Source organism: Mesoplodon densirostris, chromosome 11 (genome assembly GCF_025265405.1).
Source record: "Mesoplodon densirostris isolate mMesDen1 chromosome 11, mMesDen1 primary haplotype, whole genome shotgun sequence".
Taxonomy (NCBI): domain Eukaryota; kingdom Metazoa; phylum Chordata; class Mammalia; order Artiodactyla; family Ziphiidae; genus Mesoplodon; species Mesoplodon densirostris.
Genome location: NC_082671.1, coordinates 6406567 through 6433320, shown reverse-complemented (window position 1 = coordinate 6433320; position 26754 = coordinate 6406567). Strand labels below are relative to the sequence as shown.

At 45.4% G+C, this 26754-nt stretch overlaps 1 protein-coding gene and 1 non-coding gene across 2 annotated transcripts; one reads left to right on the top strand and one right to left on the bottom strand.

The window, feature by feature from the left end:
- Positions 1 to 148: 148 nt before the first annotated feature.
- On the bottom strand, positions 149 to 26733 carry NDUFA9 (NADH:ubiquinone oxidoreductase subunit A9). The gene is made up of 11 exons (XM_060112380.1): positions 26628 to 26733; positions 21057 to 21227; positions 20613 to 20710; positions 16982 to 17073; positions 15640 to 15781; positions 11656 to 11758; positions 8318 to 8385; positions 7074 to 7150; positions 5802 to 5897; positions 3220 to 3286; positions 149 to 756 (listed from the first exon to the last, which is right to left on the bottom strand). The coding sequence occupies exons 1-11, from the start codon at positions 26674 to 26676 to the stop codon at positions 586 to 588; spliced, it is 1134 nt and encodes a 377-aa protein (XP_059968363.1). The 5' UTR covers positions 26677 to 26733; the 3' UTR covers positions 149 to 585.
- On the top strand, positions 16189 to 16295 carry LOC132499671 (U6 spliceosomal RNA). The gene has a single exon (XR_009533901.1). It is a non-coding gene; the product is annotated as a U6 spliceosomal RNA (small nuclear RNA).
- Positions 26734 to 26754: the final 21 nt, after the last annotated feature.

Below are 26754 nucleotides of genomic sequence, written 5' to 3'. Positions count from 1 at the left end.
CAGGCAGGTAGAGGCCTCGGCAAGTTCAGATCTGGGCAGAGGACTGTAGAATTATTGCAGGTAGTCGGAGGATCCATGGCTACAGACAACGGTTTTCCATGTACGTACTATATTTTAAATGTGTGTAGAGATCATTAAGATAAATGTTTAAAAATACCCAAAGTGTGGATAAATTCAGATTAGTTATGGGACATTCATTGTGTCTTTTCTCAATTAGTGTTTATTAAAAGGCATCATATATCACACGGGGGCTTCACAATATTCTGACCTTAAAAAGCGGTTCTCATCTTCCGGAACATTCACAAGAAGTGGCCTGACAGAAGGGCATTCAAATCTTCCAGGATTTCAGAGAATAAGATATATATGTGTCACTATTAAATATATAAATTTAAAGAAAATAATGCTCAAATTCTAGATAGCTGAATCTCTCCCTTTGTAAATCAAGAAAGAAAATGTTGGCAAAGAATTTGATCTCAGATGTTTTAATAGGGGCTCTTACGCACGATGCACAGGATTCTCTGCCAAAGGTGGTCTGGTCGCTAGTGACCCGAATGACACCAAAAACCAAGGGCAGCTCAGGGGCCACTAAACAGTGACTGTCTTGGCTGGCTTCACATCTTCAATCTCAGAAGACAGCCAGCGGTACGTGCGGTGACGCCGCAGCACCTCGATGGCCTTGAGCTCCAGGGGCGTGGCCTGAATACCCAGGTCTTCCAAGCCAGGCAGGTGAGGCAGGGTCATGTCTGTGATGTGCACCTGTGAGTAAACAAGACGCGCAGAGAGCGCTGAAAAGCGGCCAAGGACCCGGAGCACTGGCCTCGCAAACACTCCAACCCGCAGGCCGGCCTGAGTCCCGCGGCTGAGACTTCACTGGTTTCAAAGGATACAGGGCAGGGGTTGATGCCCAGAACCACCGAAAGCAGACCACAGAAAAGGGCTCGTGGAAGGAAAGGCAAGTGTCAGCTCAGGGTCTATCCGCGAGTACAAAACCCAGGCTCCGGTGAGGGTTAAACAGCAGTCAGTCTGGGTTGGAGCAGACAGGTCATCACATCTGTGAGGCTCGGTAGAGAAACAGGGGCTGAGGCAAAACCAGCCCATCGTGAGGATCCCCTGGGCCTGTTCTCCGAGCACAGCTTTCTGCCTCGGTTTTGCTGAATCAAGATTATTCAGCGACAATCCAAGAACCTTTGTCTCCAGCTCTACTTAAGCTGGCTGACTAATGCTGACTATAGATCTCAAAATCCAAACCCACCTTGTTTGCAGGGAAGGAGGGTGAGCCCTGACATTCCAAAGACCCCGGCTCATCCTCAAGCAAACGAACAGGCTCGGTCTCCACCCAGAGCAGCGTGCACCCCCATCCTCCCAGCTGAGCACATCTGCCATCCTTCCATGGAAGAGCGGTCAAGCTGTCTCCCCAGATCAAATCCGGAACCCAGCAGCCCGCTGCCCCAACACTTCCTCAGTGACAAATGTAAGAGGCGCATCCGTCACACGCTGAAGCGTCCTGGCCATCAGTTCTCCCGCCCGATCTTTCCTGAACATAGAAAGGACGCCTTGGGATAACAGCTGCCTGTTCATGTCTGTTCCCCAAGGACTATGCTTCCATCTTGTGAATATCTTAGCTTTCAAGTAACATTCAGAGGACACCCTGGCTGTTGCCTGTTGGTAAAAGGCCAATAGGTTTTCACAGGCAGAGACGGCAGAGTGTGTGTATTTTATTTTGTACCCTCCCTGGAAATACTTCTACATAAACACTTCTACACGCAGCGGGCAGGCGATCAGTGAGGGAGACCAGCTTGGAGACAGCGAGACGGGAAGGGGTCAGCGCACTACAGGGGCCAAGAGGCAGCGGGAGCTGGTCCAGAGGCTACGGAAGGGATGAGCTACCCTCCTGGATCAGAGTGCATAGAGTGATTTCCTCTACCCTTCTGGAAGTGGAAAACTTTCAATGCTATTATAAACATTTGCATAATAAAAAGCTGAATAAAAAGGTAGGAAGAGGGAGGTGAGATCTAGCATACAGTTGGTTTCCCATCAATACCTGCTGATGGGCCAGACCTGTGCTGTCCAATACGAATTTAATAAAACTCAAATCTTATTTCTGCAGTCACACTAGCCATGTTTCAGGCGTTCCACAGTCACTGTTGCCAGTGGCTACTTTCTGAACACTAGAGATGACAGAACATTTCCATCACAGCAGGAAGTATGGGACAGTACTGTTTACATGGGGAAGGAAAGGAAGAAATCATGGAGGACTTCCAGATTTTTGGCTTGAGCAACAGAGAGAACAGTGATATCCTTAACTGAGCTGAGAGGGGCTAGGAGAGAAGCGGGTTTGCCATTGTACTCTCGGACGAGCCGTGTTTCGGGTAACTATTACACAGCTAAACAGATGTGAGGCCTGCAGCTGGGTGGGCAGGGAGGCCATCCAGGGCTGGAGTTGAAGCCGCTGCCAGGAGCTCACAGACAGCAGCCGGAGCCCGGGGCGAGATGAGGGTCGCTCAGAGAAAGAGCAAGAACAGGAAAGGGCTGAGGACAGAGCCCTTGGTCCCCACCTTCAGAGACCAGGAACAGAGGGTGAACCAGGGAGACCGAGTGAGCACGAGAAGCAAGAGAATGTGGAGAGCGCAGGTGGAAACCGGGGTTTCAAGGGGACAGGAGCGGCGCCTCTGACCAATGCGCCTCACAGATGGGGTGAGGGCAGGGCAGAGTGCTGACCGTGGAGTTGACGGCACAGAGCCCACAGGTGACCGGGAACAGAGCCGGGCTGGGGGAGACACGGAAATAAAAGCCAGGAGTGCGTTAAAGCAAGAAGGAGGTAAGAGGCTGTCAACCACAGGTAGAGACAGCTCTTCTGACGAGTCTGATGCACACGGACACAGACAAACAGGGCAGCGGCCAGACACGATGGGCCCAGGGAGGGACTTCGGCCTTTAAAAACACACAGAGCTAGTGTTAAGGCATGTCTGTCTGTATGTGGATGGAGATGATCCAGCGGAGAAAGGAAAATTGAAAATGTCAAAGATAGGACCCCAGAGAGGCTGGGCGTGGGTGCATTTTGTGCACGAGGGAGGGGCTGACCTCAGACACGAGGAAGGCAGACAAGCACGTGGAGATAAGCCAGGCGAGCCCATGAGCAAGCTCGACACTCACTCACCCATCTCCGCGGCTCTCTGCCCGGCATTCGCCCGGGCAAGTGTTCATCACCCTCATACTCACCCGCTTCACTTTGTCCCTCGTGGTCCAGGGCTCAAACGGACTCATTTCAAAGAGTCGACCTAGCCATCTGGAAAGAGGAATGAACAAGGCACATGTGGTGAGTGTCTCTGCTCGATGTTCAAGCCAAGCAAGCAAGGGAGGCTGCCGGGGAGCCAGGAAGTCACTGCAGGTTTTTAAAGAAACGAACAAACGTCCGAACCTCCTGGCCCCAGTGCCTGGGAGGTGGCCTCGCCTTTCAAGCCAACAGCCTGATCGCCTCACCGTGGCTCTCCTAGGCTCCCACCAAAGGGACAGTGGATCGGAAAGACTTCCAGTACAGCTGCCTCAGCAACAAGACAAACAAAAAAGATCCAACGTTCAGTGACACCTGTCACATTCAATCAAAGTTAAGCCCCAGACGCTCAAACAGGCTTCTGTCAAGGACACAGGGCGAGCCAGGCGGTATGCAAGATAGAAAGTGTGAGCCTTAAAAGTAGGGGACCCGAGAGAACCAAAAGACCCAAAAGTGAGGAGATGCCTAAGATCTACGGTTCAAATGAGGAAGCCAAGAGAAAACCCGGACAAGAGGGGCCACCTGCCTCCTCAGCACCATCTCTTCACCCTACTGAAACCCGGGGGTCTCCTTATCTGCCACCTGAGTTCCTGTCTCACGTGTCTTCAGGACAGGGAGGTCCCTAGGAATTCCTCGGGGTCCCCACAGAGGACTGGAGGCAGAGCGGGGAGTGTGTGCTTTGAGCAGCAACCACCCCTCCGGCCAGGTCGGCTCTGCTTTTATCTGATTGTCCTAATGGGCCTTTAGGTCAAAAGTCATCAAACCCAGGGCTCCGCAGCTTTTTAAAAACCTGAAAAACATTCCAAAGGGAGGTATAAAAAAATGAAAAAGGAAGCTGAAGATTGGTCAGAATTTCTCCAGGAACCTATGTTCAAGCCTCAGATTCCAGCCAACCTGTTCCAATGGCAACAAAAGGACACTTCACTGACTTAAAAAAACAAAACAAAACACACCGCTTACAATCCTCTGCTCTGGTTCTACGCTAACACATCACCTCCAGTCTGTATTTTCGGGTCCTCGGGGGCCACGCCATGGGCATATGCCAGCTCCAAGATAAGCCTCAGGTGTAGGCACAACCGCGAAAGCAGCTCCCTGCAAACTGGCTGATACCCTTCCACTGCCCCGAGGCCCCCACCACAAATGACCTCACCGCTAGCTCCAGTGGATGCCCTTTTGTCTTTATCTTACCTGACTTTTCTACAGCATTTCATTCCATAAACGTTAACAAAAGGCCTACTGTGTGCCTAACACTGTTCTAGGTGCTGAAGACACAGATGTGAACAAAATAGCAAAGCTCCTCTCCTTAAAAGGCATTCCCGGGCCTCCCTGGTGGCGCAAGTGGTTGAGAGTCCGCCTGCCGATGCAGGGGATACGGGTTCGTGCCCCGGTCTGGGAGGATCCCATATGCCATGGAGCGGCTGGGCCCGTGAGCCATGGCCGCTGAGCCTGCGCGTCCGGAGCCTGCGCGTCCGGAGCCTGTGCTCCGCAACGGGGGAGGCCACAACAGTGAGAGGCCCGCATACCACAAAAAAAAAAAGGCATTCCCTCCTTGAAGCACCCCCTTTCCTTTGGTGCCCAGGAGGCCAAAGTCTCTCCATTTCTCACTTGAGCCTCTGATTACTCTCTTCTAGCTCCCCTGACAAACTGCTCTTGCTCTGCTGGTCCTTTAAATGGAGATACTCCTCAGCCCTGATCTTCCACTCTGCCCCACTCACCTCGGAGTCACTGGGAGTGCTAAATGAGATGAAGAAGGCAGCCTGAAAGATGGAACACTCCCAGTAAATATTACCATCACACTGCTTTCTGTCTATCTCTCTGATACTTCTGTTAGGTCAGAAGCTTTTTTGAGGGTTTACTGTAACATCCTGAGTGCCTGGTACATTGCCTAAAACACAGCTGGCAACAAGAAATGTTTGTTGAATGACTGAATGACCAAACGAATGAAGAAGTGAGCTGCTGTGTTGCTTCATCAGTCAATCTCTGGCAAACTGGATGTGAAAGTCTCCCTGACCAGGACCGCAGTGTGTGATCATTCCAAGATGCTAAACCTACAGAGGGGAGAAGTGAAGCAAGAAGCAGGAAAAGCAAATAAGGCAACTGCAGGAAGCGGCTGAATTGACCTGGCTCCTTTCCCCAACCCCGGGATCAGACAGCCTTAATGAAGGAGGGCCCCTTTCCCCCTCCTGGGTGAGTGGATGAAACAGAGGGAAACGTGATTGCTCCTTCACATGACCTGCCAAGCAAGACGCTGCCAATTAAACTCAGTGGCTTCTAACAGGAGAATCTGAAGACCTGTAGATTCAACCTTCCAACACAGTGTTTTTCTCACCCACAAATCAACATTCCCTTTCTTAAACTCCTCTGGCTCTGTCCTAGATGAATGTCAAGATATCAGAAGCACCTCCTGGTTAGAGATTCCCAGATTTCACCGCAACGGACGTACTCCCTCTAACCCCTGGGTGGGAGCATTACAAACGAAGTCTCTAGTTAGCTCTTTTCTAGAAGGCACAAAAAGCAGCACTTTACTTACTGATATACAAAATGTGGCAAAGGGTATGCCAGGAAGGGTCTGTGAGCCACGGCAAAGATGTACTGCACCAGGTCAAAGAGGACGTACCGACTGGGCCTACAAACAGAAAATTCACAGTTCTTCAGATTATTTGCTCCCCACAAACTTTCGTTCTTAGTTTTACAAAATAACATCTTTCTTATGAAAAAGGAAACACATACGCACTATAGGAAATACAGATTAGCACAAAGAAAGATGAAGTTAATAAACTTAATATATAATAATAAACTTAACTTCTCATCCCCTTATATTTATATTTTAATTTATTTTAAAATTTTATTTATTTCTTTTTTGGCTGCATTAGGTCTTCGTTGCTGTGTGTGGTCTTTCTCTAGTTGCAGCGAGCGGGGGCTACTCTTCATTGCTGTGTGCGGGCTTCTCATTGTGGTGGCTTCTCTTGTTGCGGAGCATGGGCTCTAGGCACGCAGGCTTCAGTAGTTGTGGCACACGGGCTTTGTTGCTCCGCGGCATGTGGGATCTTCCTGGACCAGGGCTCGAACCTGTGTCCCCTGCACTGGCAGGCAGATTCTTAACCACTGCGCCACCAGGAAAGCCCGGGTCTTAGTGTTTTAGTTTTAATTAATTCAGTAAAAAGGTCTTAAACCTAGCTGTGACATGATTGAATAATTTCAGGTAAGTCACATAGCTTAACTGTGCCCCATTTCTCCTGAGAGCAAATTTCAACAAAGAGAGCATACAACAAATGATCAGTCTTGCAAAGCGCTAGAAACTGTACCCTAAGCCAGCCATTTCCAACCTTTTGGGACATCGTGATAATCTAGGAAAATTAATTTGATTTTGCAACTGTACTTACTCCCTAAAAGTGTTTTGTTTGATTATCCTTTGATATATTAAAAACATCATTGGAGTAGCACAAAACCATCCTTGGGGGTCACTGGACTATGGCTACATAATAGTCTAGGGCAGGGGTTCTCAGACTTTGGTGACAGAAGAATCATTTACTCAAGCAGATTCCTAGGTTCCCTCAATTCGGATTTAATATAAGCATTCAGGAGCTTCTGATAATGATGGCCTTTGGATGGTTCTTTGAGATATACTGGCCTCAGGGCCAAGACAGTAAGGTTTCTGGAATAAATATCATCCAAGAAAGGCACTGAAAAATGCAACCAACAGACCTGTGAGCACCATGTTTAGAAATTATTGTTGTTGTAAATCACGGTTCTTTCATTTTAACAGGCTGCGCTATTTTAAAGTCAAACTCCAGCCACCTACCCAACAAAGGCAAAAGTTTTCCCTCTGGCATCTGGATCCTTAATTGCATTAACAATTCCTTTGGTGACATCCACAATCTACAAGAAATTATAACACATGTTTATGTAACTGTTGAAAGAGAGAGAAACAGAGAGAGATGGGGGAGAGAAAGGAAGAAAGGGAGGAGGGGAGGGAGGGAGGAAGGAAAGCAGGCCACATGGATCACAACAACAGAATGATAAGATTAAGATGACGTCATTGTTTTCAGAACGCTCCTAAAAGAACCCACCTCTCAAGAGCTCAGATAACCTCCACGTGGGAGGGTCACCTGAATACCTTCTCCAGTCGGAGCACGTTAGCTTCACGGGCATCCTGGCCTCTCCCACCGGCTCCAACCTCACCCCCCCCTCCTCCTCCTCTCGCTGTCACTGTGCTATCACAAACCATTAGTCCAAACCACACGGAGCTGCCAATATTCTACCATTTCAACTTTTAAAAATAATAATAATCTTACATGATTTCAGACCCCGTGGTTTTCACTAGGGGTGATTTTGGCCCCCAAGGGCCATTGGCAAATGCCTGGAGGCAGTTTTAGTTGTCACAGCTTGGGGGGTGTTACTGCCACCTGGTGGCTGGAAGCCAGGAATGCGGCCACACATTTCACAGCAGCCACCATGGCAAAGCGTTACTGGCCCAGGAAGTCCACAGTGCCCCAGCTGAGAGACCCTGGTTCAACACAATGTGGACTCCAACATGCCCTCTCACCTCTGGGCCCCCGTACACACCGCTCCCTCTGCATGTGAATCATCTTTAGGGTCTCACGTAAGATGTCATTTCCTTGGAGGCCTTCCTTGACCCTCAAGTCTGGAGTAGGTGTCCTCTGACATATTTACGTAAAACCCTCTCCTGTCATAGCACTTATCATGCTGCATGACAATTGTTTTGCTGACCTGCCTCTGACCATCTTGAAGACAGCAATGTGTGTCTGTGTCGTTAGCATCTCAATATTCCCAGTGACGTTAGCATTTCAATATTCCCAGTGAAGTGCGGTGTGCCTAGCACATTAAGGGCTCAATACAGTTTTCTTAAATGAATGAACAAGTGAAGACAGAGAATATATGTACCTCTTAGGTAAACTGAGAGGCAAGCAGTCAAAGCAAGCTGACAGAGATGAAAATGATGGAATTACAGGATTAGGATAAAACTGGAAAACTGATCACCTGACTCTTGAATTCAGAGAAAGCTCCTTTATCCAGGGTACTTACATATACTGGTTGTTTCACTGTCTTCTTGCCCAAGGCAATAAGAGGGACACCACCAAACCATCGAATACCTGGCAGAAGAAAGACAACGTTCTTAGAAGGCCTAGGCTGCCTGAAGACCCACGCATCTCCAGGTGCCCCAAGCTGGCATAACCATTTTGTGTGGTAAAAATAATGAAATAAATGTAGCTGACTCTGAGGCAGTTAATGATCCTACAAGGGGCAGCCATTTGTTTTTCACACAACAAACATAGAAAGTAAAAGGGCCAAATGCTTAGGGACACAGAGAACAAGGGAACGCAGTCAGGTGGTTTGTCTACCTGTCTTCCACTCTGCAGTGCTAAGCGCATGGCCACTCCCAAGACTGCACTCTACTTGCACCCTATTCTAATCAACAGATCAGCAATACAACTAACCCAGAGAAAGACATAGGTGGAAATAGGAATTTAGTGTATGACGAACGCAGTACCACAAATACGTAGAGAATGGAAGTATTTAATAGATGACGCTGAGATAATCATTCTACTCTTTGAAGGAAAAAAACAAAAAAAGAAAGAAATGGCTCACATCTTGCCATAAGCCAAAACAAAATCCCAAGTGGCTTAAATGTAAAGGTAAAAAAAGATTTTCTTAAAAAAACTTTTTTTTTTTTTTTTTGGCCACACCACGTGGCTTCTGGGATCTTAGTTCCCAGACCAGGGGTTGAACCTGTGCCCCCTGCAGCGAAAGCGTGGAGTCCTCACCACTGGACCACCAGGAAGTCCCTTAAAAAAAACTTTTAAAAGTAGAAATTATTTATAAGAGCATCCAAAAGGACAAAATACTTAGGGAAAGACTAAACCAAGTTGGTTAAAGACTTGCACACTAAAAACTACAAAACATTGCTGAAAGAAATTTAAAAAGACACAAATGGAAAGACATCCCATGTTCATGGATTGGAAAACTTAATATTGTTAAGATGTCAATACTACCCAAAGCAGTCTACAGATTTAATGCAACCCCTATCCAAATCCCAATGGTGTTTTTTGCAGAAAGACAGGAAACTCCATTCTAAAATTCATATGGAATATTAAGACACCCCAAATAGCCAAAACAATCTTGAAAAAGAAAAGAAAAAGAGTTGGAGGTTTCACACGTCCTGATTTCAAAACTTACTACAAAGCTACAGTAATCAGAACAGTGTATAGTGATCAAAACAGTGGCATAAAGACAGACATAGACCAATGGAATGGAATAGAGAGATATAATCATTGCACATCTGGCCAAAAACTTTTTGACAAGGTGCCAGCACCATTCAAAGGAGAAATGATAGTCTTTTCAACAAATGATGCTGGGAAAACTGAATATCCATAGGCTAAAGAATGAAAGTGAACTTTACCTCACACCATACACAAAAATTGGATCAAAGACCAAAACATAAGAGCTAAAAGTACAAAACCCTTAGAAGAAAACACAGGGGAAAAGCTTCATGACAATGGATTTAGCAATGACTTCTTAGCTATGACACCAAAAGCACAGGCAACAAAAGTAAAAATAGATAAACTGGACTACATCAGAATTAAAAATTTCTGTGAAACAAAGGACACAATTGACAGTGTAAAAATGCAACCTATAGAATGAGAGAAAATGTTTGCAAATCATATGTCTGATAGGAAGGGGGTTACTATCCAAAATGTATAAAGAACTCCTACAATTCAACAATAACAAAAAACCACCCAATTAAAATATGAGCAAGGACATGAATAGACATTTCTCCAAATAAGATATACAAATGGACAACAAGCACATGAAAAGATGCTCAACATCACTAATCATTAGGGCAAAACCATCAGATATTACCTCATACCCATTAGGATGGCTACTATCAAAAAAACAGAAAATAACAAGTGTTGACGGGGATATGGAAAAATTGGAACCTTGTGCACTGTTGGTGGAAATGTAAAATGGTACAGACATTAAGGAAAAACACAAGGTAGTTCCAAAAATTAAAAATAGAACGATATGCTCCAGCATTTTCACTTCTGGATATATATCCCAGAGAACTGAAAGTAGGGTCTCAAAGAGATATTTGTACACCCATGTTCATAGCAGCATTATTCAGATAAAATAATGCAAAGGTGGAAGCAACCCAAGTGTCCACTGACAGACGAATGGATAAACAAAATGTGGTCTGTACATACAATGGATTATTATTCAGCTTAAAAGGAAGGAAATCCTGTCACATGCTACAACATGGATGGACCCTGAAGACATTATACTAAGTGAAATAAGCTAGTCACAAAAAAGACAAACATTGTCTGATTCCACTTATATGAAGTACCTACAGTAGTCAGATTCACAGACAGAAGGTAGAATGGTGTTGCCAGGGGCTGGGGGGAGTGGGGAATGGGAAGTTGTTTGACGGATACAGAGCTTCAGTTTTGCATGATGAAAAGAGGTCTGGAGATTGTTTGCAGTACAATGTGAATACACATAACGGTACTGAACTGTACACTTAGAAATGGTTAAGACTGTGTGGTCTGCTCGGGCTGCCACAATAAAATACCACAGACTTGAGTGGCTTATTTAAACAAGAGAAATTTATTTCTCTCATACCTCTGGACACAGCAAAGTCCAAGATCAAGGTATCGGCTGATCTGGTTCCTGGTGAGAGCTCTCTTCCTGGCTTACAGGCAGCCGGCTACGTTCTCACATGGCTTTTCCTCAGGGCACACAGGGAGGGAGAGAATGATCTCTCTCTTCCTCTTTTTCTGAGGCCACGAATCCTGCGGGTTAGGACCCCACTCTTATGACCTATCACGTGTGTCTGACAAAGTAGGATGCTACCCCTTTGTCGTTCAAAACCAACACCTAAGTGACTTGGAAAACAGACTGAAAGTGACGCGGCACTAAGAAAACTGGGGCTTCGTAGGCCAAGTATAAAGGAGGCACTGACCCCATGCCAGGTGCTGTAACATAAGCTAGCTACTCCATTAACCAGCACACTGGTCCTCAGGTAGACATCATCATGTCCATCTTAACGGATGAAGAAGCTGCTATATTCAAAGACCTGCCAGAGTCCCAGAGCTGGTTAGTCCCAGGACCCAATTCATAGTCAGGTCTCGAACTCCCAAGTCCATGTTCCTTCCAGGCATCTAAGCTGCTTCTTTGGATACAGAGTGACGAAGATCACGAGAGGGACCATGCTGACTGGAGAAAGAGAAACTTTGGGGAGAAAAAGGCAACTCGAGGAGAAAAAAATACAACCTCCATCTTCCAGTCAGAGAACATAGTTTGCTTGTGATTAACTTCAACCTGGTTAACCAGCATTCCCCCTCCAACTATTAAGGAAGAAGACATACTTGCAAAATAATTGAGGAATCGATCCTCTCTTCCAAAGATGTCCGATGGCTTTATGATGGTAGCTTCTGGAAATGTGTCTCTCACTTCTTTCTCTCCAGCAGCCTAAACAACCAAACACAACAGAGCTCTGCGGTGAGTTAACGAAGCTCCCACTCCTTCCACTATGGGGACGCTACACGTATTTCAAGGTCGTATTTCCTCCAGGTTAAGGGAATCATATTATTCGTAACACTCAGCTACGGTCACCCCCCGTCCCCGCCCTTATATTCAGTTTCGCTTGCCACAATTTCAGTTACCCGCGGTCAACTGCGGTCCAAAAATATTAAACAGAAAATTCCAGAAATAATTCATGAGTTTTAAATTGTGTGCTGTTCTGAGCGGCGTGATGAAATCTCATGTCATCCTGCTCGGGCCTGCTGGCACGGGAATCTCATATCGTCACAAGAAGAAGGGTGAGTACAGTCAGCAGATATTGAGTGAGAGAACAGGGGACCACATTCATGAAATTTTTATTATAGTCTATTGTTATAACTGTTTACTTTATTAGTAGTTATTGTTGTTAGTCTCTTACTGTGCCTAATTCATACACGAAACTTTATCATAGGTGTGTGCATATAGGAAAAAGCAAAGTATATACGGGGCTCGGTACCACCCTCGGTTTCAGGCATCCACTGGGGGATTTGGAATCCATTCCTCACGGTAAGGAGGAAACAAGTCTACGCGAAAGTTTTTTAAAAATTACTAACACATAAAAATGCTCCACCTCTTAGAGCTCTTTGCTGGGTTTCTTCCCATATTTATTCTAAGGAAGTTTATGCGGAAGAAGAAAGAAGAAAAATCAGAGCAGACTCACTTCCTAGACAAGGTGCAGATGCCAGCACCTGGTTCAGCCATCCTGCCTACCCGCACCCGCTGCGGGTGACATCAGAGCCCCGGTGGTCTTGGACCTCCGTTTCTTGAGCTTCTCAACTCCAGGGACCTCGTCTCCAGCCCACTTCAGCCACTCTCCACTTGGAGGCCTCAGACCAGAACAACCCAAGCGCCCCTCCTCTGAGCCCGACATGAACACGTGCCGCTTTCAGATGACCAGCTCCTGGGCTGCCAGCCTGCTTGTTCTCTGCTCCTGAGATGTGTTCCTTCAACTTCTCGGGGACCCCGGTCCACTGGGTCTGCCCTCCTCCACACCAATCCCCCCGAACGCCCCTTGCCCCAGATTAGATTCCATGGCCCAACCTGTCCATCACTCTCTTAGCGACACTGTAGACTACTTGTCCCCTTGTCCTTTCCTCCACCCACCAGGCAAAATCCCAATCCTGGAAGAACCCCACTAGCCTCCTTCTTTAAGCCATGCACTCCTGCTGCCTTCAGAGCTACAGGAAAATAAACAAGTACAAATCATCAATTGGTAACACATAAATTCCTGTCCCCAGTTTTAACCGGGCTCGTACCATTTCCCAGAAATAGGGTTTCCTTCTAATTAGTTTACATTTCCAGTTGACAAATTTCAAACCTTTTCTGTTCTATTCAAATTTCTCCCTTATGTTCCCCTCTTCCTTCCAGTAAATGACTTCATCTTCTAAGTCAAGGAGAAAGTACAGCAGCAGAGAGAAACCACCTGGTGTTCCCAGTGCTGAATCTGCAAAGCCAGGTGCACGAAGCAACATTCTCTCCTCCTTCCTGACCAGAGTGGAGGAACTCACCTCCTGTCACTTTCTCAGGAACCTGCCCATCACTCCCGCCCACATCTGCGGTCAGGCTCCCCTTACCTGCACCTTCCCACCAGCACTTCAACAACGTCAAGATCATCTACCTTAAGAGGAAACAGGAATTCCAACTCCACACGCCGCCCCAGCCTCCTGCCCCCCGCCCTCCTCTTAGTGAACCACCCGAGGACGGTGCTGTCTTCCTGTCCCTGCTGCCTCTGCCCCTGCCTGCTCTTCACTCACTGCTGCCCCGACACCTGCTCCAACTGCTCTTGATAAGCCCACGAGGACCTGCGGTGTAGACCCCGGCTGACCCTGCAGCTCTGACTCACCTCTTCATCTTCCCCCCGCTTCTGTAACCTCAGACTCTCCTGGTGTCCCTCCTGCCTCTCCGGGTCCACCCTGCTCAGTCCTCTTGTTTGCTTTTTGCAGGTGCGTCCTTGTCCTCGTCCCCCAGACCCCCCGTCAGTGCTCCTCTGGGCGCTGTCCAGAGGTCTCTGCTCTCGACTCATCCCCATGAGGCCACCTTGTCCCCTCGTGGTGCTTCAATTAACAACAAACAGTGGGGATTCCCACGTTCATATCCCCCACCACACTCCTTCTTTGGAGCTCCAGGATCTTGAGCCTCATTCTCCACTGGGACCTGGGTGACTTGACATGCACTTGAGATGCCAACCCGAGGCCAAAACTGGATCATCCTCTTCCATTCTCCACAGATAATACCCCTCAATTTGTGCTACACATTGGGATTACACAGGGAGAGGTGTAAATACTGATGCCCGAGTGCTACCCCCAGAGCGGCTATTTCCATTGGTCTGGGTGCCCTGGGCATCAAGATTTTTCAGTCCCCTCCATGATTCTAATGGGCCACTAAGGCTGAGAACCCTGCCCCCAGCACCCGGTCCTTCTCAAGGGTTCCTCATTTGGTTCAACAGGAACACCATCCATCCAGGGGTTTAAGCCTGAGGGCGGGGTACCGCCGAACCTTCCCTCACCCTCACCACTGACTACCCCACCTCCGCCCCCTCCAAACAACTGCGAATGCGGGTGATTCTCTGAATGCTAGGGCGGAGGCAGGCACGGGCTTCACTCTCTCACTCCCTCTCGCTCGCTCTCATACAGAGAATAGTGTGTACGCTGATTTATGACTTACAGTAAGCCTTACGTTAAGTACGGTAATGACGGTGAACAGGCCTGTAAAATTTTTAAAAAGTATTAATTTTGACTTCAGGTTAAATCGTTGCTACTTAAAAGTGTAACTATTGATATTATGAATTCCAGCAATAGTATGAAAACCAGCTTATCATGGAACGCTTTGAAATCTCGAGTCGGGTGTTCTTAACCAATTCCTATTTTTTCCTTCCCGAAACTTTGATTTGGAGGTTGTTTTTGTAAAGATTCCCCAAGCTACTCTGCAACACCTAGTGCATCTGGAATTATTTTCCTCAATGGACTAGAAACTAGATGTGGGCTAAGACCATGTGTGTTCTATTTACCCTGTATCCCCAGCGCCTACTACAACATGGAGCATGTAGTAGGTGCTTAATAAATTATTTGGTCAATTAAAGAATGCAGTGGAACCAAAAGCTGGAGCCAGTGTCAAGGAACTCTGCGGTCCTTATCAATCTGACCCAAAGCAGGCTGCTTACGGCAGGAACCAAACGCTGAAGGCATTCCTGGGCACCGCAATCCCTGCTGAGCCCCTGGTGATAAAACATTTCAGGTTACAGACCGACTCCAAACCAGGCTGCTCAATCCCTAGGCACAATCTGGACCACAGTGGGGTTTCTGGGAGTCCAAGAAGCCTAACTACAATGTGAACAGCCATTTTCCCTGGCAAATACTTATCCTGTCACCACCAGCCTTCACATCACCCCTCCAAGCATGGCATAAGACCATGACTCTGCAAGGGGTCCGAGAAAGAAGGATGGTCCTGTAGCTCTGGTGGCTGACACAGGTATGACTCTTATGCAGGAAGCACACTCTACCTTTTGTGTTTACTCTGTAAGTCTATGATGTGCCAAGAAACTTTACACCCTGGACGGTGGGTAAGAGTATGATCTACCCATCTTTGAGGCCGCTTAGCACAGTTCCCTGCAAACAGAAGGCACTCAGCTACAACTCAGCCACACAACAATCACATTCTGGATATGGAGAATTAGAAATCCCCCTTGATTCTGGATACATCAGTGAGAAACCTTTCTCACTTAAACTCACGTTTCCAAGGGGCTAAGAAACTCAAGCTCTGTGAACCACTTCCCAAATCAACTTGTTCCTTACCTTATTTCTCAGATACTTAGAAGAGCTTTTAATATCGGCATTCAGATGTGAAACGTGAATAAATTTTTCAACTCCAGCTTCCTTGGACACTTGAGCGATTGCTTGGGGAATCTTTACAAAAACATCCTCAAAATCAAAGTTTCTGGAAGGAAAAAATAGGGATCGGTTAAGAACACCTGACTCGGGATTTCAAAGCATACTGTGATAAGCTGGTTTTCATACTATTGCTGGAATTCATAATATCAATAGTTACACTTTTAAGTAGCAACGATTTAACCCAAAGTCAAAACTAATATTTAAAAAAAATTTTTCCAGGCCTCCTCACTGCCATTACCATACATAATGTAAGGCTTACTATAAGTCATAAATCAGAATACATACTAATCTCTGTCCTCAAGGAATCCCAAGGCTGAGGCCCTTTAAAAACATCTGGCTGCACTGATTGGGTGGGGAGGGGAGAAGTGCTGGGTGCTGGAGGGGAAATCACTGCTCACCCCCAGGCCTTTGCTTTCCTCAGGGGAAAAAAAAGGAAACTAAAAAAATACATCAGTGCTTGCTTCGGCAGCACATATACTAAAATTGGAACGATACAGAGAAGATTAGCATGGCCCCTGCACAAGGATGACACGCAAATTCATGAAGCGTTCCGTATTTAAAAAAAAAAAAAAATCAGTCACCAATTAGATCCAACAACATGAACTAAGTGCCTGCTCTGTACAAAGCACTGTTAGTCATCACGGGGGCTATAATGTTGAATAAGACCCTCCAAGTCATCAAAGAACTTAAAAATATGTGATGAAGCAGACATATCTAAATAAGTCTAAGTCAAACTTTCATAAATGTGAAGAAAGAGGTGTGAACAGAGTGCTGCGGAACCACAAGATTAAAACATTATTTGTTGATAAACAACCCACACAAGGGCTAAAAAGAACTGTTCAAACCGGTACTCATGCCATCTTTGATTAACAACGTGGAGAAGAGATCGAGAACACTGATCACGCGAGAAAACCCAGTGTTCAGCTTGTCGGTCAGTGGAACAGGAAAACCCTCCTTCCTAACCCCACCCCAGCAGGTGATGACACCCACCACACTGGCACAATCCACAGTGGCTTTTTATTGCTTCTTATACTAGACTTACCACCAACTGAATCCCCGGCTGGGGGAGGATAGGGGTTAGGTGGGGAGAGTGGTCACTGGCTGTGGAAAGGTTGTTCAGTCAACACTCATCGATGAACTAGTAAAAAATGTCACAACTACAATCCCTGGCATGTTACGTGCCCAACAAATGTCTACTGAACCTTAGGCCAGCTTTGCAAAGGAGAAACGAGGGTCAAAGACTTACCTGGTTTCCCATTCTCGCCCAACGAGATTAATGACCACGTTGCTGTGTTCCACAGCTCTTCGGATCGAGTCCCTGTCTCTCCCGTTCCATTCCTATAACAGCAAGAACCAGTCACATAAAAACATCAGGGGTGCACCCTGGCACAAAACACGTCTGTAGCTCCCCCCATCAGCAAGATTCACAACGGGCCATCTGTTGTCGGCACGAGACGGTGCCATTTCACACCGGCTCCACTGACTACAACAGAAACGCTGCTGATTCTCTGGCTCTTCTGGAAACGAAGGGGCCAAAGCACATTTTCTTCAGGTAATAGCAGGTGACACAACTAGAAAAGACACTCTTCATTTTCACGGGGCAGAGCAATTTTTGTCCTCCCAACTGCCCCGCAGAAGCCTGTAAAGGAACCTAGCAATCAAGTCTCCCTTCCTGAATGAAATACAGCCAAAGAACCGAGGATCATTTGGGAGGTAAACTGACTTTCCCTTGTTAGCACCAACCAGTTAGACGGGAGATAGGAGGGGTGTCTCTCAAAGGTTAAAGTTGAACTGGGAATACTCATGACTATTTTCTTATGTCTTTTTAACTCTTTACTCTTTGTCATCCCAGATCTGGTCATCTCTGCTTTAAAGACATGAAAACAGCACTCAGAGAGAAGTGACCTGCCTATCAGTTCTGGGCGAGCCGATGGCAGACTTCGGTGGAGACCTGCACTTGTGAGCAGCCGTTCAGGACTTGAGTCAGATCAATTGTGTCATGTCCAAAATAGTGACAAGGGACTAAAGACCCCCGGACAAAGGTAGAGCATTTTCTATGTTAAAATGAAAAATACAATTTTAAAGCATTTTGAAGGAAGATAATAAGTAGTATGGATTTCTTAGTTGTATCTGTGAGTGAGGGGGCTGGGAGGGAGAAAAGAGGGGAGAACGGAAGAGAAGTGGGGGGCTGGGGGAGAAGGAGAGACAGCGAGCAATAGAATGCCTGTGCAATTTAGAAAAGAGAGAGAGGGCTACAGGAAGCAGATTCAAGGGCAAAAAGATGAAGCCCTCGGCAGGCAGCACGGGTTACAACTGACTGTGGCGAACGCGGTACAAGAGACAGAATGCAAATTCCACTTTGCCATTTACTAACAGTGTACAAATGCTCTCTCCAAACTCCATGCAAAACTTGAAAATACAGGGCCTCCCTGGTGGCGCAGTGGTTAAGAGTCCGCCTGCCGATGCAGGGGATACGGGTTCGTGCCCCGGTCTGGGAGGATCCCACATGCCGCGGAGCGGCTGGGCCCGTGAGCCATGGCCGCTGGGCCTGCGCATCCGGAGCCTGTGCTCCGCAACGGGAGAGGCCACAACAGTGAGAGGCCCGCATACCGCAAAAAGAAAAAAAAAAAAAAAAAAAACTTGAAAATACAACCTACCCCACAGGGTTGCTACTACGAGTAAGTGAAATATACAGAAGATCTGCATCACAGTGAGCAGCACACTCAACCAAAACAGCGCTCTACACATAACGAGCTTAACACGGCCTTTTCAGAGAAGATGACACGGGTGGGAAAGGATGAACCCAAGAAGACTCAGAGGGGAAGAGCTTTCGGCATAACTGCATGAATGGCCCAAGAGTGATGCCCGGAGAGCAGCAGTCAAAAGGAAATTGAGGGTGGGAGGGAGGGAGACGCAAGAGGGAAGGGATGTGGGAACAGATGTATATGTATGACTGATTCACTTTGTTATAAAGCAGAAACTAATAAAAATAAATAAATACTTTTAAAAAAAAGGAAACCAAATTCCCAGGAATAAAGGCCCACGGGCACGATCAGGTTGGTGAACCAAACGGCTGTTCAGACAGCAGTTTCCAACAGAGACTCAAGTGGGGAACTCGGCACCCCACACCCAATGTGGTCCATCCTTCTCAAAAATAAACAACAACAATATAGTGAGGCGTCCCCCCCGTTACAACTTTCCTGGGCTTCCCCTTTCATAAACATGACCGTATTCAAAGTTATGCACTTTGTGTCTGTATGCCCTGTTAAGACTGAGTTCCCTGTGGTCTTGTTCAACAAGGCACACTCAGAGCTTAGCTCAGCGCCAGGAACAGAGCAGACACAATAAACATCCGCGGAAAGCATGGAATACATGCCATTCAGCTTAATTCCAATGACTCCACATTTACAAGCCGGTAAAAGTTTTCGTCCATCACTTATGAAATACCTCAATTTTGAGGATTGACAAGATGACTGATAATCATCAGTCACAAAGAACTAGGAAAAGGCTAAGCTCCTCTAACTGTAATACCAAGCAGATATTTGAGAATAAGATTGTGGAAAAGAAAAACACTTTAGAAATAAGAAATTTCCAATATAAATATTATATTTAGCTTGTGAACCTTCAGTAAAGAATAAATGAAAATGCCATTAAAAATAAGTCAAAATTTAATGAGGTCACAAATAACCTGTGTGAATAAAATAGATACTAAGGATATTTAACAAACATTTTTTAAAAGAGGAAAGTGTGTCAGTGGAAGTGCTCAGGCCCAGGCAGGATGATGAAAGTAAGAAAAGTTAGCTACAAGAACAGCTGACCCAAGCACCCAGGCCCGGAGTGTTTCTCCATAGGAAACTGCAGGCACTGGGACAACATCATTCTCTGTGAAAAGGGCCTGTGTACTATAGGATACTCAGCATCCCTGGCCCCTGCCTAATAAACCAGCATGGTCTCCGGTCACTGTGACAACCAAAAGGGCCCACACATTTCTCATCACTCCCTTGAAGGTTCTCCCCACACAGTTCCCCCTACCCCGCTGGCAACTAACTATTGGCCTAAAGGAAGAACCTGCAGATTGAAGAATAATAATAGTGAATGCTCAGGAAGAACTGTTGGAAGTCAAGTCTATCCAAGCCAACCAAGTTATAAAACACCCTATTTGTGATTTTCTCTATCGAAGTACTGTCCAAGAGAAATATAACACGAGACACGTATGTAATTCTAAATTTTCTCTTAGCCACTTTTAAAAGAATAAAAAGAAACAGGTGAAATTCATTTTAATATTTTATTTGACCCAATTTATCCAAAATACTATTTCAATATGTAATAAATGTAAAAAATTATTAACAATATATTGAATATTATCTTCTTCGAACCAAGTCTTTGAAATCTGATGTGTAATTCACACTTACAGTGCACCTCAATCCACACCAGCCACATTTCAAGGGCTCAAGAGCCACACGTGGCTGATGGCTACTGGCCAGCATAGGTTTAGAGCAGAGGTTGGCAAACTATGGCCCACAGGCAAATCTAGCCTGCAGTCTAGCTTTGTAAACAAAGTTTTACACAGCCACTCCCATTTGTTTATACTTGTTTATGTATTGCCTGTAGCTGCCTTTAGGCTACAAGGGCAGAGCTGAGTAAACATGATAAAGAGCCTATGACCTACAAAGCCTAAAATATTTCCTATCTGGCCCTTTAGAGAAAAAGTTTGCTAACTGCTGGACTAGGGTTTACAAGAATGGCCTGTGAATGGAGGATGCCCTTGGTCCACTCTGGGATGAAGTTGCTGCTTTATTATACTGCCTCTCTAGGCTAAAAATGACCTTAGTAATTTACATTTATCAACTCCAATAATCAGTAACAGGGGCTCTTACCAGAAAGATAATCTGGCCCAGGTCACCCATCGGGCGAAGGTGCATGGTATCGTATGGCTCACACCGGTAGGGGACGATCACTTGTGACCCCATGCGACCTAAAAAAGAATGGAATGGAACAAGGATCAGCGTTAACATAATATGGTTACATTATACAACAGTGATTTTGTAACATTTAAATTCTAGTATGATAGGTGAATTGATTCTATTTTTAGTAAGAAACATATTTTGCCATGCTAGAGATGTCATAACTTTTCAGAGCCCCCTTTCCTGTATTAACGTCCTATATAGGAAGTCTGGGCCTGCTCATAACGTACAACAGACCAAAATTACATAAATCCAAGATAGGAGTAATTCAAAACACCATTACAATGAAAAGAAACAGTTCTCATTAGGCAACTGTAATAAATGGCTTTGGAGTACATTGAACGCAAGGAACTTTACCAAGGTGGTTGACAACATAGCGGCCCAGGAATCCTGTTGCTCCAAACACAGTGGCCACAATCCCACTGACTGAGGAACGCCCACCTTTCCCATGAGGTACGAGTGCATGATGAAGCTGGCGCTGGGGTGGGCCATGAAACACAGATGTGGCTATTGTAGTAACAGAAGAACCTTAAAGAGAATCCCAAAATATATATAAAATTGACCATGAATTCAAACAGCTTCTTTTCCTAGAAACGTGACATTATTTTGCTATCAGTATTTTCATTTACTTAGGTTACAGTTTAAATTTAACTTTTATAATTTAAGTAACAACAGCAATAATAAACACAAATTATTGCAACAAAAAATCCATAGGACATAAGGAAATGTATAAAAGTTAGAAAGCAAACTCCCTGCCCTATAGGATGTAATTTACCTAAAAAGATAAATCATGTTAAGAAAGATAATAATAAACAGTTACAAATTAAGAGAGTATAAATCTCCACATGAAAGGAGCAGAGAGAATGCAAAGTAAAGGTGCCATAAGTTAGAGAATCATGAGGAAGAACTCCTGAATAAAGTGTTTTGAGAAAGATTTGAAAGAGTAATAACAGAAAAGATAGATTTCCACGTGAAACACGTAACACATCTAACAACGTAGGGGTGGGAATGAAAAAGCCCAGCGCAGGGAACAGCAAAAGATGTACCTGGAACAGACTGTAAAACTGATGATGAATGAAAAACAGAGTTGATGATATGGGTTGGAGATAGAGGTAAGAGATTATTTTTTTAAAAGAGTACAGTTCAGGGGCTTCCCTGGTGGTGCAGAGGTTAAGAATCTGCCTGCCAATGCAGGGAACACAGGTTTGAGCCCTGGTCACGGAAGATCCCACATGCCGTGGAGCAACTAAGCCCGCGAGCCACAACTACTGAGCCTGTGCGCCACAACTACCGAAGCCCGCAGGCCTAGAGCCCGTGCTCCACAACAAGAGAAGCCACCGCAATGAGAAGCCCGCGCACTGCAACAAAGAGTAGCCCCCGCTCACTGCAACCAGAGAAAAGCCCACGCGCAGCAACAAAGACCCAACACAGCCAAAAGTAAATTAATTAATTAGTTTAAAAAAATAAAAATAAGAGTACACTTCAGACTTAATAAACAACTAATGAAAGTCATCAAAAGTAAATAAGTAAGTAACTAAGAAAGTATCAATAAGTCTGTTCTGTTTTCTAGAGCTGACTTTCCAGTGGCACTCTGCCCAGAAACCACTGATTTTCCCATCCAAAAGTATGGAATTGGAGAAAAAGCCTAGCTTAGCGAATAGCTACTGCAACCACAGAGACTAGAAACAAACAATGCGGATCAGACACATAACAGTGACACAATAATAACGCATAAATAACAGCTAAACTTACAAAGGCACCTGGCATCGTTCTTAGCGCTTAATAGACATTATTTTATTTCACACTATCTTTATTGCCACTTTACAGATGAGGAAACCAAGGCTCAGAGGGGTTACATGACGAACCCAAAGAGCCTGCAAAGGAAATTGAAAAGTGGCCCAGTGAGGTGAGAGATAAAAACAAAAGAAAATGGTGTCCAGAAGCCAAAAGAAGAAAGTGATCGATGGAGAGAATAGTCAACTCTATCAAATGCTGCTGAAAAGTGAAGTAAGAGGAGGGCAGAGGACCCTAGGATCTAGAAGAGGTTGGCTGTAAATGGCCTGAACAAGAGCAATTTGATTGGATTAGGAGAGTGCGGCAGGGAGGTCCTAAGAGGAGTATCGAGAATACTTCTCAGGGGATACGATGTAAAAGGACAAAGAAAAATGGGACTAGAGGAACAGGAAGACAAGGAAGGGTTCTTTTTTTTTTTTTTTTTGCGGTACGCGGGCCTCTCACTGATGTGGCCTCTCCCGTTGCGGAGCAAAGGCTCTGGACGCGCAGGCTCAGCGGCCATGGCATGTGGGATCTTCCCGGACGGGGGCACGAACCCGTGTCCCCTGCATCGGCAGGCGGACTCTCAACCACTGCGCCACCAGGGAAGCCCAGGAAGGGTTCTTTTAATATGAAAGATTATAACATATTTAGATGTTGATGGGAACGACCCCATAGAGGGGAAATGTTAATGACTCAGGACAGGGGAGGAAGAGGGAAGGGAGGATGGGATCAAAGGCCAAATGACGGAACTAGCCTTCCATCAGACCAGGAGAAGCTCATACACTGTAAGAGGAGGGAAAGCAGAGAATTATCCCAGCTCAGCTATTAGATTTTCATGGTGGGAAAAAGACTGTTCCCATCTGATTCCTTTCCGTTCTCTATAAAGCTAAGAATAAGACAGAAGCACGTGTTCAAAGTTTTAGGAGATTGGCAGTGTTGACTAGTCATATGGAGAAAGGGAAAGCAAATTTCCTAGAAAAAAATGTGCTGAAAATCCACTTGAGATTTGCATTCGTGGATTTAAAATAAGGACACTCAATTTGTTTGGAGTTTTCCTTAGCTTTAGCTCTCAGCCGCTCAGGGCCAGGCAGGAAATATGTGGAAAGTATACATGGAAAGCTTGGTTTAATCAGCATTGATTTTTTTATGTCAAAGGGATAAGGGCTGGGGAGCTGAGAATGTATGAAAGGGAATGATTAGAATGATGAGTAAGGAAGTTAGGGCACAGGATAAAGGACAGAGCAAATAAAATGAGAAGAATTACTGGAGTCTAGGTATGAACATCTCCAAGGACTGTTATGAGGACTGGAGTAAATGTGTGTAAAGCATTTAGCACATTACCCAGCACACATTAAGAATTCCAGGAGTTTTTTACTATTACTTTGAAATTCCTCAGAAAGTAATGTTACACTAACCTCACATGGTTATTTTTCAACAATTACCAGCCAAGCATTATTCTAGAAACTGTGACTAACATAGTAAAAAAGACAAAGTCCCTGGCCTCGTGAAGGTTACATTTTAGAGGGTTGATATGAAAATTAATAATAAATGGGTAAGGGCTTCCCTGGTGGCTCAGTGTTTAAGAATCCGCCTGCCAATGCAGGGGACATGGGTTCAAGCCCTGGTCCAGGAAGATCCCACATGCCGCGGAGGAACTAAGACCGCACACCCCACAACTACTGAGCCTGAGCTCTACAGCCCGCGAGCCACAACTACTGAACCCACGTGCCACAACTACTGAAGCCCACGTGCCTAGAGCCCGTGCTCCACAACGAGAAGCCACCGCAATGAGAAACCTGCGCACCACACGAAGAGTAGCCTCTGCTCACCGCAACTAGAGAAAGCCTGTGCAGCAACGAAGACCCAACACAGCCATAAATTAATTAATTAATTAATTAATTAATTAAAAAATAATAATAATAAATGGGTAAGTACGTCACGGTGCCTTGCACACTGTAGGTTCTCAATAAATATGTTATTACCCTCTTTGGCTCCAGCCTCTCCATCTTCTTCCATTTATTAGGAACACCATTAGGAAAATAATATCCTTTATTCATTAAACCTACTTTGGTTTCCTACTGTTAATATCTAAACCAATAGCCTCCAAACATATTTGCTTCCACACCACACAAGGGTTTTTTTAAGTATTTATTTGTAAATTACATGCACATTCTATGTAGTACCCATATGTTATACACATTTTGCAACACACATGAAAGCACTTAGAATAGCGTCTGGTATATAGTTTGAACCATGTGTTAGCTATTGTTACTACTACAGAAAACTTTTTTTCTTTAAGTTCTAATACTGTATTTTTATATACCATTGGTTCCTCTTGCAAAACCCACTTGGAAAACCACTGGTCTAAACTCTGCTTGGCTTTCAAAGGTCTCCATTATTTGATCCCATCTAACGTATTCAACCTCCTTTCCTACAACTCCAGATCTTCAGGGAGTCATCTCTCTGCCTCCATTCTCACCCCCGTGTCCTTGCTAGTGCCAGGAAAATGTCCAACCCCTCTGACTTTCCAGATCATAACAACCGTAAAAAAAAAAATTTTTTTAATCAATGGAAGCGCTGCAATTCTCCACTGGCCTTACAATCTTCCCTCCCTACTTCAGATGATCTACTTTTTCCCTTTTCTGATTTCCTGTGGTACTTAAATAGTCTCGCCACATTTCACTATATATGTTTTATACAGTTCTGTAGTGTTTTGATTATGTTACACACTAGACTTGCCTCTCCCGAGTTTACTCAAAAGCTTACTTTACCAGAGACAGTAAAGCAGAGTGGTAAAGAGCACAAGCTACAGTGTCAAGTTAAAAAAAAAAAAAAGAGTTAAAGGAAAAAATTTTATGAAAATGTCTGGAACTGTGGTTAGCTGACAGCAGGAACTCAATAAATTGTCGTTATTACCATTCACAACCTACACTATGTGGCACCAATGTAACAGTTTAACAAGAACCAGCAAATGTCTTTGCAAAGAAGTGAGCGCTACGAAACCATCCATTATAAGTGATGTGCACCAACCACCTGCCCAGAGGCGTGGAGGAGCTCTACCCAAGATGGAAAATAAAAAAGAATCCTCCAAATACTCCTGACTCTCACCTCTAGCTGAACATTAGAACTACCTGTGGAGCTTTTTAAAATTTAAGGTGCAAGGAGCCAGTCTCAAAAATTCTGATTCAATAGCTCTTCAATGAGTCTCCATTTCTATTTTTTATAAAGCTCTAAGAATGATTCTGACATGCACCTAATTTTGAGAGCAAATGATATTCTGTAACAACTAAAATACACTATGGAAAATGCAATTTCTGGAGGTTGATGCAGGGCATGTTTGTGAGGGAGAGGAGGGTGAAATAATGATGATAAAGTTTAACTGTATTCCCAATTTCCTTGCTTTTCTGGCCTCTCTTAGTGAGTGGAAGAGCAAATGCGTGTTTTCAACTTGAGGACCGCAGATCCGATCAGAATAGAAGGGACAATAAACTACACTTAGACAAATCCTAAGATATTCTTTTATTCTTCTTCCTTTTTTTTTCCACCAATGTCCTGATTCTTCTCTCTCCTGAGCATCCCTCGCTCCCCGAGGCCTCAACGCCTCCACATTTGTAGGAATGCTTTTGATTTAGAAAGTGCTTTTATAAATACTACGTCACTGAATCTTCTCAGAAACTCCCTGACGTTGTACTATGATCATTTCCACTGTGATGCGCAGAATCTGAAGTTGAGACCGATTAAGAGTTTGCACAAAGTCATAAAGTCAATCCATGAAGAACCTTTTCTCCACTATCCTTTACCCCCATCCTTTTCAGATTCCTCCCCCGCCTTCCCCCCAATATTTCTTATAACCCGAAACCCTTACAACTCTATCAGTACTGTGTTTGTCGATCTTCCACATGTTCCCCTTTTTCCTCTCCCCTTCGCGTTGCTCACATTCTCCCAGCGAAGACCCCTTCCCAGGTGCACAATTTAATACGTGAGCCGGGGAAGGGGAGAAAAAGGAGGAACTGGACAGAGGCAGCTCCGGACCTAGAAAAACCAGGGTGCCCAGGGACTCAGCGCGACCGCTGCACCACGGTGCCACTCCCAAAACTTTAGATCCGCATCTTGGACTCCCGATCCGGGGCCGCCGTTCCCGGTGACACTTACGTGACATTGGCAGGGCCCTGACAACTCGGGGGTGAACGGCGGCTGCCATCTTCTCCCACAATCCCCCGCCGCCGGCGCTCGGCCGCCTACGGCTACTAAGCTGGGTCAAAAGGCATCTTTCCCGGCT